Consider the following 12,119-nt stretch of genomic DNA (forward strand, 5'->3'; position numbering starts at 1 on the left):
GGGACTACAGGCATGCGCCACCATGCCCGGCTAATTTTTTCTATATATTTTTAGTTGTCCAATTAATTTCTTTCTATTTTTTTTAGTAGAGACGGGGTCTCGCTCTTGTTCAGGCTGGTTTCGAACTCCTGAGCTCAAACGATCCGCCCCCCTCGGCCTCCCAGAGAGCTAGGATTATAGGCGTGAGCCACCGCGCCCAGCCTAGGAGTATACTTCTTTACCTGTTTTGGGGTGGGGGTTGATTTATTGTTCTTAATTGTGGTATAATTTACATACAGTAAAATGTACAGATCTTAAATGCTCAGCGTGATGAATTTGACAGTTGTATAAACCCATGTAATTACTAACCACCCAAATGTGTTATAGTTTTTAAATCCAACCATATATAGGAAGAGTCTAAGAAACTAAGGGTAATGTCAGTCTGGTAGTGGGTGTCTCGTTATCATCTGCTTTATTTTGTTTTTATAGGAAGAAATAGCTCACTTAGCTAGAATTATTGAAAATTCAGAAGTGTTGTTTGCTTTTCAACAAGGTCAATGGAAGGCAGTAAATTGTAGTCTAGTTTCTTAGGGAGAAATCTTTATTTTTCTCATGCCATAGAGATTCTACTTCCTTCATTAAAGTGAATGCCATTGGAACTGTTCCTTAAGGTTAATTCTTAATTTGATATGTGAGTATTCATATTTGGTACTGTGTAGATGGGCCATAGTTTTTTGTTTCCAGATCTTATAACAAACTCTCCTACAAAATTCCCTATTACAAAAAGGTCTCCACTTATTTTGAGCAATACTCAGTACTATTTGGGAAGTCCCTTGAAGGTTGTGGGAATGATATTTGAGAGGTATAATATGTTCAGTGTAAGGCTAGAGTGATAAGGATACAGTTTGATAATCTTTAATAAGGCTTTTGCGTAGAACTTCTGTGGTAAAATAATTTGTTTTTATAACATTACAACAACTATTACCATATTAACAATTTTTTCCTGTCCTTCCATTGGTAACATTTGTAGGTAGGGGAGAAGAAGGCAGAGGCCACATATGGCTAAAACAAACAAGTGATCCTGATATGCTACTGTCTCTATCAGCTGGCTCTTGGCCAAAAAGTCAGCCTAGTTTCTCTTGCTCATTTAACCAGTGCATAGTTAGTTGCTTTTATTAAGGGTAAATGAGGCCAGGCTTGGTGGCTCACACCTGTAATCCCAGCACTTTGGGAGGCCAGGAGTTTGAGACCAGCCTGGGCAACATAGACCCTGTCTCTACAAAAAAATAAGAAAAATTTGCTGGGTGTGCTGGTGTGTGCCTGTAGTCCCAGCTGTTTGGGAGGCTGAGGCAGGAGGATCCCTTGAGCCCAGGAGTTAGAGGCTGCAGTGAGCTACTGCACTCTAGCCTGGGCAACAGAGTGATACCCTGTCTCAAAAAACAAAAAGGGTAAACCAAGAGAACTTGATTTCTCAGAAAGTTAGACAATGTGTTAGGGAGGAATTCAGCAACAGGAGCAACAGTAGAATAGATATATTAATAGATACACATTTAGGTTGCTAAGCTTTACCAAGTTCTAAAAGCTATTGACATGATTCCTGCAGGTTCAAATTCCACAATTTTGCCTAATAAAGTATTTTATATGGCTAGTTTATCCCTAACAATAGACCATTCATTTATAGGAAGATAGTCTATATGTGCTCTAATCATCAATTAATTTTTAAAGTTGTTTATGAAAGAGATGGAGATGCTTTTCTTGGCACCCACTAGGGACAAGGAGATATATTTCTCCACGTCTGGTTTGCCTGGATCCTGGTTGGTGAAGATGAACTAGGCCATGCAACTGAAATGGTCCTGGGGTAAGGATGGTGCTTGATGCCAGTTGTTCATTTACAGGTAGCTTTTGAGAATGGCTGCCTCTCATTTCACCGGGCTCACAGCTGTTGCTGATGTAATTAAAGATCTAGACACTCAGATAGCTGTAAGTAAGCTCCTTTAGGCCAGTGTGGGCAGAACTTGGTGAATGTGCTTCTGATCCTGATGACACCAAAGCTGATGTCCACAGAGTCAACCACATGGCTCTAAGATTTAGGAGCCTCGGCTGCTCCAGGCTAGGGTCTCTGCATGTACTTTAAGATTGCTAACACTTAGAGAAAAATTGCTTGTGATGATAAAGAAGAGCTTACTTTTAACAATTGCTAGAAATCGTGTTTATTGGACATAGACCTGACATAGACTTAAGCATGTTTGGAAATGCCAAAATGAACAAGTCTGTTTTCTTAATCTTTGTGACTGAGTTTTTAAGTATGTGATTGTGCCATAACATATTTGAATTTAACATTATTTGGTACTTAAAAAATAATGCATGTAGAACTTAAGTATTCTATTTTTATAAAGTCCTCAAAAATGTCTTACTTAATCCAGTTTATTTTTATACATAAGTTTCCTTATTTACTTTCTTCCTTATTTCAATTTTATGGACTATTTTGTTTAGCTTTTGGAGAAGAGATGGTTTCTAAATATCAGGTTAAAGCAATGAACATTCTTTATTTCTTCCATTTTTAATGTGTAGGTATCAAATGATCACCATTCAGATTTACTGAAGACCCCGCAAAGTCTGGCAGACCTCGTATAATTTTGCTTTCGAGACTCATCCTTTATTACAGGTGCTTGTAGAGCTAATGCTTGTGTTTTCTTTCTCCAGTTGATTGGCCTTGGTCCTCACAGCTCCAAAAAGAAACAGGATCTTGATAAGCTCTATGAGTTGAAGTCCAAAGCCCGGCAGATTATGAACCAGTTTGGCCCTTCTGCCCTAATCAACCTCTCCAATTTCTCATCCATAAAACCGGAACCAGCCAGCACCCCTCCACAAGGCTCCATGGCCAATAGCACTACAGTGGTAAAGATACCAGGCACTCCTGGAACAGGAGGTCGTCTTAGCCCTGAAAACAATCAGGTATCGTCCTCTTATTCTTTGCTCTCTTTAGGCAGCTCTTATCTATTATTTCAACCAGTAATGCTTTGAGAGATGTCTGTCTCAGATGCTGCCTCTTCCTCTCAGCTGAAAAAGGTCTTTTCCTTTCTCTGGAATTCTGGCATTCTTTTTGTTTGTTTTTTGTTTTAAATACAAATAGAGGATTTATTTGGGCCAAAGTTGAGGACTGCAACCTGGGAGACAGAGATTCAAGTTGCCCTGAATATTTGCTCTTTTAACATTATTTATTGAATTATCATATACAATATTTATCAGTTTTTAGTCTGTGTTGTATACGGTTGTATGTATGCATATATACACACATACACACACACACACACACAATACTTTGCCTATGACAGGTATTTTATATATCTTAGCTATACAGTTGTTAAATAAAATAATAAATGGGTTCATTATTCCTATAATAAAAGCACTCTTGCCTCTAGTCATTCCCTTTTCTGGGTCATCTAGTTGCTGCCATTATTAATTTTATACAGTGATTCTAAAATCTGCTTCTCTCTTTTTACCCATGATCCTGATTCTGCCCTCCAGAGCCACAGGAAATAAGTACAGTCCTTTGACTTGGGTCTTGTAGGCTGGGTAGAATGGGTGAATTAGCAGTATTTCAAGGAGATGGGTGGAGAGATGAGCAAAGGTGGATGGGGGAAGGTTGAGCAGATAGACAGGAGACCAGCCTGTGCTGAACATGGAGTCTGCTGGAGAAGAGCAGGATTTAAAATTGTGTAGCTGGGATTACAGCAAAACATAGTACGCCGATACTAGTACATTTCCTTTGGAACTTTTACGCAATAGACAATCTTTGCAGATATTTAGTAGAGGGGTAAGAGTAACATAATAAAAGTAGTATGTTTTAGGATTAACTTGGCAGTAAGGGGATAAGAGGAGTAGGAAAGGGGGTTAGACTAGGTACAAGGCCAATTCTAAGACTTCTGTAATAAATTAAGACATGGGACAAAGGCTTGTATTAGGTGATGATGGTAGAACGGAGAAGAATGGCTAGATATGAGCTATCAGTAACAAATGTTTGTTTAAATATTTTTTCTATTTTCATTTCCAAAGTTACACGTATTTGTCATAGAAACTTTAGAAATACTCAGAAAATGAACAGGTCATAATTCTGCTACTGTCCAAAAATAGCCAAGGTTAGCATTTTAATGTATGTCTTTTGATTTTTTCTTTTTTTTAAGAGGCAAGGTCTCACTATGCCCAGGCTGTTCACAGGCACGATTATAGCACACTACAGCCTCAAACTCCTGGGCTCAAGTGATCGTTTTGCCTCAGCCTCCCGAGTAGCTGGGACTACAGGTGCGCATTACCACGCCCAGCTGATTTTTTCTATTTTTATTAGAGACAGGGTCTCACTCTTGCTCAGGCTGGTCTTGAGCTCCTGAGCTCAAGCAGTCCTCCCACCTTGGCCGCTCAGAGTGCTAGGATTACAGGCAAGCCACCATACCCGGCCACTCTTTTGATCATTTTTTAATGGCATATATATGCAACCTGACATTTCCTTTATGAAAGAGTGGTGGAAGCTGTACAAATTTTACAATATTTAGTTACACAGAAATGAACAAATATTCCCTGCCCTCAGGAAGCTTTTAGCCTATTGAGTCAGAGACAGGCAAATTTATAAATACATACAATGATAAAGGGGTGCATACGGTTCAGTAGAGGCCAAAGAAGGAAGTAAGTGGTTACTCTTACCTGGGCGGGCTAGGAAAGGCATCAGAAAGAGGCACCATGAGCTGAGCACTTAGGAAAAAGGGAGGAAGAGCATATCCAAAGGCAAGAGGCATGGAGTAATTTGTGGTGGCCAGGGAATTGCAATTGCTTCATGTGGAGGGAAGGTGAGGCACAGTGAGAAAAGGAGATGAGGCTAAAATAAACTGGCAGCTGGATGCTGGCCTGTCTTCCAAACTGCTCTTTCTGCCTTTCCTTAGGCTTTTTTTTTTTTTTTCATGATTTGTTCCTCAAATCACATTTTTTTCCTTTTTTCTGGCCACATGACTAGGCTACTTCTTTGTTGAGAATGTAGTCTTATAGCAATACAACCAGGGATGCCAGACTGAACTCTTTGGACAGTAGAAACTAAACCCGACAATCTGACAGCCTTTCTTCATTATGGGGTAATGAATTGTTTTATTTCCTTACTATGTGGCTGAAAAACTTTCTCTCAATTAACTTTAGGTATTGACCAAGAAGAAATTACAGGACTTAGTAAGAGAAGTGGATCCTAATGAGCAGTTGGATGAAGATGTGGAGGAGGTAAGGTGGGGTTGGGTACCCCAGAGGCTCTGTTCCTGAGAACTCATATAACATAGTGGTTAATAGTACAGATTTCAGGCTGGGGATGGTGGCTCATGCCTGTAATCCCAGCACTTTGGGAGGCTGAGACAGGAGGATCACTTGAGCCCAGGAATTTGAGGCTGCAGTGAACTATGATCACATTACTGCACTCCAACCTACACAACAGAGTGAGACCCTGTCTCAAAAAAACAAAACAAAACACACAGACTTTGGAGGCAGACAAATCTGAACTTGAATCTTGGCCTTGCCACTTACCAGCTGTGTACCTGTGATGACAACTCGCTTAAGCTTTTTGAGACTCAGCTTCCTCCCGTGTTGGTAGGATATGACATTATTTACCTATAGGGTTATTGTGAGGATCCCGTGGAATAATTTATATAAATGCCAAGCACTTTATACCCAGTAGCTGCTGTTACCTTTGCCTGTCAAAAAAGGCATGGTCTGTTGCTCATAGGCAATCGCTTTTTTAAAAATTTTATTTATTTATTTTTTGAGACAGGGTCTAACTCTGTTGCCCAGGCTAGAGTACAGTGGTGTGACCAGAACTCATTGCAACCTCCAACTACTGGGTTCAAGTGATTCTCCTGTTTCAGCCTCCCAAGTAGCAAAGGTTACAGGTACCTGTCATGACACCCAGCTAAATTTTTAAAAAAATTTTTGTAGAGATAGGGTCTCACTATATTGCCCAGTCTAGACTCAATAGATATTCTTTGATCCATTGCTTTTATAATACCCTATTGACTTCCTATTATAGTAGGTGAGAATTTTGTTACACCACTCATGCACATGCCATACAACTTTCCTTTGCCTCATTTTTCCAGTATAATTTTTTTTTTTTTTTTTTGAGACAGAGTGTTATTCTGTTGCTCTTGCTAGAGTACAGTGGTATCATCATAGCTCATTGCAACCTTCACTTTCCTGGGCTCAAGCGATGTTCCTGCCTCAGCCTCCCACGTAGCTGGGACTACAGGTGTGCCCCACCATGCCCAGCTAATTTTTTCTACTTTTTGTAGAGACAGGGTCTCTTGCTGAGGCTGGTCTCAAACCCTTGACCTCAAGCTAGTCCCCCGCCTTGGCCTCCCAGAGTGCTGGGATTACAGGTGTGATCCACCTCGCCTAGCCCTCTTTTTCCCTACTGATGTATGCTATGAATATTTGTAAACAAATTTTTTGTGTAAACATAAGTTTTCATTTCTCTAGGATAAATGCCTAGGAGTATACTTTTTTTTTTTTTTTTTGAGACAGCGTCTCACCGTGTTGCCCAGGCTAGAGTGCCGTGGCGTCATCCTCACTCACAGCAACCTCAAACTCCTGGGCTCGAGCGATCCTCCTGCCTCAACCTCCCAAGTAGCTGGGACTACAGGCATGCGCCACCATGCCCGGCTAATTTTTTCTATATATTTTTAGTTGTCCAATTAATTTCTTTCTATTTTTAGTAGAGACGGGGTCTCGCTCTTGCTCAGGCTGGTCTCGAACTCCTGAGCTCAAACAATCTGCCCGCCGCGGCCTCCCAGAGAGCTAGGATTACAGGCGTGAGCCACTGCGCCCGGCCTCCAGTATAATTTTTTAAATAATTTTGAATAACTCAGAAATTAGTATTTATGTTATTCTGCCTGTATTGTTTACCACTGAGCTAAGTCATGTCTATAATTACCTTTCCTTTCTTGTACAACTTATTTTCTTGAAGTAAATAATTTACTCTTTTTTATTTACTTCTCCTCCTTGTGCCTTTTCCTGCTTCCACTATCAGCTCTGTTATACATCTATCAAAGTTGTTTCCAAATGGAAAACTAATCTATTTACTTGAATTTTCTTTTGTCTTGTTTTTGACCCTGGATATTTCATTCTCAGAAACCTCCATCCTCTTTTGTTCTGATTAATTTTGGGTCACTTACACAAACTCCTCCTCAGTCTTCTTTGCTCTTCCCCTATGTTGGATCTCGTTTCTAGGATCCCATGTCATCTTCTTAATTGACTCCCTTTGTTGTTGTAGCACATTTTTTGGTACTGCTTAAGAAAGTATAGATGGGAGGTGAATGTCTGAAAATATCTACATGCTAACCTCACACTTAATTTTTAGTTTGGCTGGGTTTAGAACTCTATTTTGGTAATTGTTTTTTCAATTGTGAAGGCATTGCTGCCAGTGTCTTCTAAAATTTCCTGTTAAGAAAGCTTATGCTATTCTTTTTCTTTTTTTTTTTTGAGACAGAGTCTCACTTTGTTGCCCGGGCTAGAGTGAGTGCCGTGGCGTCAGCCTAGCTCACAGCAACCTCAGACTCCTGGGCTCAAGTGATCCTCCTGCCTCAGCCTCCCAAGTAGCTGGGATTACAGGCATGCGCCACCATGCCCGGCTAATTTTTTCTATATATTTTTAGCTGTCCAATTAATTTCTTTCTATTTTTGGTAGAGACGGGGTCTCAGTCTTGCTCAGGCTGGTTTCGAACTCCTGAGCTCAAACAATCCGCCCACCTCGGCCTCCCAGAGTGCTAGGATTACAGGCGTGAGCCACCGCGCCCGGCCTGCTTATGCTATTCTAATCCCAGTTCCTTTAGGATCTTATCTTTTCTTGTTCTGAATTTTATATAATGAGCCTTGGGATGTTTCTGTTTCCATTCACTATGCTGAGTTTTTGGAGGCACCTTTTATTCTGGAGGCTTGGCATGCCTTGATTCTGAGATGATTTTGTACATTAGCTTTGTTTTTGCTTTTAATTCTTTTGCCTCTGCACAGGAATATTTAATGACACGGAAAGGAAAGACACGTTACAAAACAGTATAACCTCATTGTTATTTTTGTTTTTTTAAACAGAGGGAAAATATTTGCCCTCGTGTGGGTCTTTGTGTGTGTGTGTCTGTGTGTTTGTGTTATAACAGCTTTATTGAGATAGAACTCACATACCATAAAATTCACCCATTTGAATTATATAGTTTTTAGTGGTCTTTAGTATATTCACAGAGGTGTGCAACTATCACCACAATCAATTTGCATTATTATTTTCATTACTCCAAAAAGAAACCCATACTCGTTAGCAGTTACTCCCCATTTTCCCCCCAACCCCCACAGCCCTAGGCAACTATAATCTTTCTGTCTCTGTGGATTTGCCTATTCTAGTCATTTCAAATAAATAGAATCATATAATATTTGGTCTTTTGTGACTGGCTTCTTTCACTTAGCGTAATGTTTTCAAAGTTCTTCCGTGTGGTAGCACATATATCAGTACTTCATTCCTTTTTATGGCTGAATAATATTCCATTGTATGTCTGCATCCCATTTTGTTTATCCATTCATCAGTTGATTGATGTCTGGGTTGTTTCCACTTTTTGGCCATTCTGAATAATCTTTTGTTTTGTTCTGTTTTTAAGAGATGGGGTCTTGCTTTGTTGCCCAGGCTGGAGTGCAGTGGTGTCATCATAGCTCACTGCAGTCTCCAACTCCTGGGCTCAAGTGATCCTCCCGCCTCAGCCTCTCCTGAGTATCTTGGACTACAGGTGTGCACCACCACACCTGGCTAATTTTTCTTGTTTTTTTGTAGAGATGGGGTCTTGCCATATTGCTCAGGCTGGTCTCAAACTCCCATCCTCAAGTGATTCTCCCACTTTGGCCTCCCAAAGTAGTAGGATTATAGGTGTGAGCCACTGTGCCCAGCCTGATTGGTCCTATTTATTCAAGCCATTCTGTTTTTATTTTATGGTTGTCATATCTTATCTCTGTCTCTGAGGATATTAATTAAATTTTTGATATTTTCTTCTTTCCCTTGCATTGTCTGTTTCCTCTGGGTCTCTTTTTTCCCTTTGGTTTATTTCTTTTTAATGCAAGAGACTTTCTTCAAATGTCTGGTGATCCTAACTATCCATTGTTGAACAATGAGCCACTAAAAAGCTAATTTGAAGCAGAACTGATGGGCTTGACCCAGTGATATGTAGGTAAATGTTTAACAGCCAGCTTTTGGAGAAAAAGGCCCTGATTTGCAGTATTTAATGATTTCCATGGTGTAAGTTCCCACTGTTCCCTATTTTAAGCTACCAACATGATATCACTTAATGCAAAATTGAGAAGAGAAGTACATTATTGGCTTTCATGAGCTGGTCTCAGCTGGCTGCTGCATACCACTGGCTTCATTTCAGAATAATTTGTCTACAAGTCAACCTTCCTCTTGGAAGATTTCCTAAATGTCAGTGTTGGTAAGTCCCTTTTTTTCTGTCACCCAGGCTGGCGTACAGTGACACAATCACAGCTCACTGCAGCCTTGAATTCCTGGGCTCAAGTTATCCTCCTGCCTCAGCCTCCCAAGTAGCTTGGACTACAGGCATGTGCCACCATGCCTAGCTAATTTTTTAAATTTTTTGTCTTGCTATATTGCTCAGGCTGGTCTCAAACTCCTGACCTCAAATGATCCTCCCACCTTGGCCTCCCAAAGTACTGGGATTATAGGTGTGAATCACCACTCTCAGCCTCTCTCTATTACCTCCTTAAAAAATTTACTTTAAAAGTTTTTTGGAATCTCTTGTCCATTAAGGTTTTCTCTCCTGTTCCCCCTTCTTTGAGAATTTATATGTCTTTTTTACTGTTATTTTAATGGGTTTAGGGAGGGAGAAGAGATCATTTTTGGAGTTACTCTGCCATGTTTAATCAGAAATCTTTTCTTTTCTTTCTTTTTTTTTTTTTTGAGACAGCATCTCATTCTGTTGCCCTGGGTAGAATACAGTGACATTATCATAGTTTACTGCAACCTCAAACTCCTGGGCTCAAGCCATCCTCCTGCTTCACCCTCCCGAGTAGCTGGGATTATAGGTGTGCACCATAACAGCCAGCTAATTTTTCTATTTTTAGTAGAGAAAGTATCTCGCTCTTGCTCAAACTGGTCTTGAACTCCTGAGCTCAAGTAGTCCTCCCGCCTCAGCCTGCCAGAGTACTAGGACTATAGGCATGAGCCACCACTCTACCCAGAAATCTTTTCTTTTGATGGTGTCCCTTTGGTTCCCATGGGAAAAATGACGAATTAATGGTTCAGCAGAGCAAGGAATGTCCCTATCTATGGTTGTCAGTTTAGGAAGCCATGGGGAATAAATATTAGTCAATAGACTAATCAAAATTTCAGTTTTTTCATGTGGATTTTTATCTCTAGAATTCTGATCTTGCTTTTCACACAATCCAGAAATAATTGACAATGAAGCAGGAAGAACTCAGGATTTGGACTCAGAATCCTTGAGGTTGAAGCCAGGTTCTACTGCTTTCTAGTTACATGGCCATGAGCAAATTGGTTTCTCTGAGTCTTCATCTTCCTCTGTAGAATGAGAATAAAATCCTTGTCCCATTTTCTTCACATGATTATTGTTAAGGACTAAGTGAAGTGATGGAAATAAAAGTGCTTTTAAGAGACTGTGAAAGTGGCCGTGTGCAGTGGCTCACGCCTGTAGCACTAGTACTCTGCAAGGCTGAGGCTTGGAGTTCAAGGTTGCTTGAGGTCAGGAGTGTGAGACCAGCCTGAGCAAGAGCAAGACCCTGTCTCTGCCAAAAAAGTAGAAAAAATTAGCCTCTACCAAAAATAGAAAAAATTAGCTGGGCATCGTGGCACGCACCTGTAATCCCAGGTATTCGGGAGGCTGAGACAGAAGAATCGCTTGAGCCCAGGAGTTTGAGGTTGCTGTGAGCTAGCCTAACACCACAGTACTCTAGCCCAGGTGACATGACAGAGCGAGACTCTGACTCAAAAAAAAAAAAAAAAAAAGTAAGTGAGTAATTGTAATGATTCACTTTTGTTTTCCAACCTAATTAAGAAGAAAATATGGGTGGGGGTAGGGATTGGGTTAGCTGATCCCTGCTGGGTAGAAAAGTTCATTGTCAGAACCTCTGAAGGTACATCCTTACAACAGTGTGAGCTGTACTCAACAACCTGGGTAATGATCCTATTGTCTTCCTCATTCCTCAACGCCACCTTAGCCCAAGTGCTGATCCTAGGCCTTCTACTAGAAAGCCTGACTAAATATGTAATTCAGACAGAAACAGTTGTTCCAGCAACAAGAGCCTACCCTACCAGTGTCATGGCAACTCTCCCTGCTTTGTCTTCCCCAGATGTTGCTGCAGATTGCTGATGATTTTATCGAGAGTGTGGTGACAGCAGCCTGCCAGCTTGCTCGGCATCGCAAGTCCAGCACCTTGGAGGTAAAAGATGTCCAGCTGCATTTAGGTATGTTGTCTTTTTTCTCCCTGAAGTATCCACACGACTGCTTTTTCAGGACTGCCAGGGGAGAGTGTAGTCAGAGGAACCTTCATGCCAAGACCAGACTTTTGGGATCTAGGATTTATGTATTTATTCAATAACACTAAAGAGAGAAGAGAAATCCATCCATGACAGGGAGAATGAGCCCAGGCATTAGATTGGAAACCAGATTTTGCCACTTTCCAGTGTTCTCAGCTTATCCTTCCTACTCAACTTGTCTTAGAGCCCGTTTCCTCATTCATAAAGTGAAGATCATAATATCCTCTTTACTGGGTAATTGTAAGAATTATAGATTATGTTTTGTAAAGTGATTGGCACAGAGCCTGGCACAAATTAAGAGATTAGTAAATGTAGCTACTACTACCCTTATTCAAATAAAACTGTTCCTCAGTGTTCTCTTTTAGTTTTTAATCTATTTATGCATTTTCTCCAAGAAAATAATGATAATAATGTACATACAATTTTTTTTTTTTTTTTTGAGACAGAGTCTCACTGTGTTGCCCAGGCTAGAGTGCCGTGGTGTCATCTTAGCTCACAGCAACCTCAAACTCCTGGGCTCAAGCAATCCTTCTGCCTCAGCCTCCCAAGTAGCTGGGACTACAGGCATGCGCCACCATGC

General features: G+C 40.6%; 1 protein-coding gene across 2 annotated transcripts in view; it reads left to right on the forward strand.

The window, feature by feature from the left end:
* Positions 1-12,119, forward strand: part of TAF12 (TAF12 RNA polymerase II, TATA box binding protein (TBP)-associated factor, 20kDa) — a 24,969-nt gene that overhangs the window by 9,426 nt on the left and 3,424 nt on the right. For both annotated transcript variants that reach the window (XM_012645979.1, XM_012645980.1), the window contains exons 2-4: positions 2,683-2,934; positions 5,161-5,238; positions 11,353-11,467. In XM_012645979.1, the coding sequence (XP_012501433.1) occupies positions 2,767-2,934; positions 5,161-5,238; positions 11,353-11,467 (361 nt within the window). In that variant the 5' untranslated portion in view covers positions 2,683-2,766. The remainder of the gene's footprint in view (positions 1-2,682; positions 2,935-5,160; positions 5,239-11,352; positions 11,468-12,119) is intronic.

Source organism: Propithecus coquereli, unplaced genomic scaffold, assembly GCF_000956105.1.
Source record: "Propithecus coquereli isolate 6110/MARCELLA unplaced genomic scaffold, Pcoq_1.0 Scaffold239, whole genome shotgun sequence".
Lineage (NCBI taxonomy): Eukaryota > Metazoa > Chordata > Mammalia > Primates > Indriidae > Propithecus > Propithecus coquereli.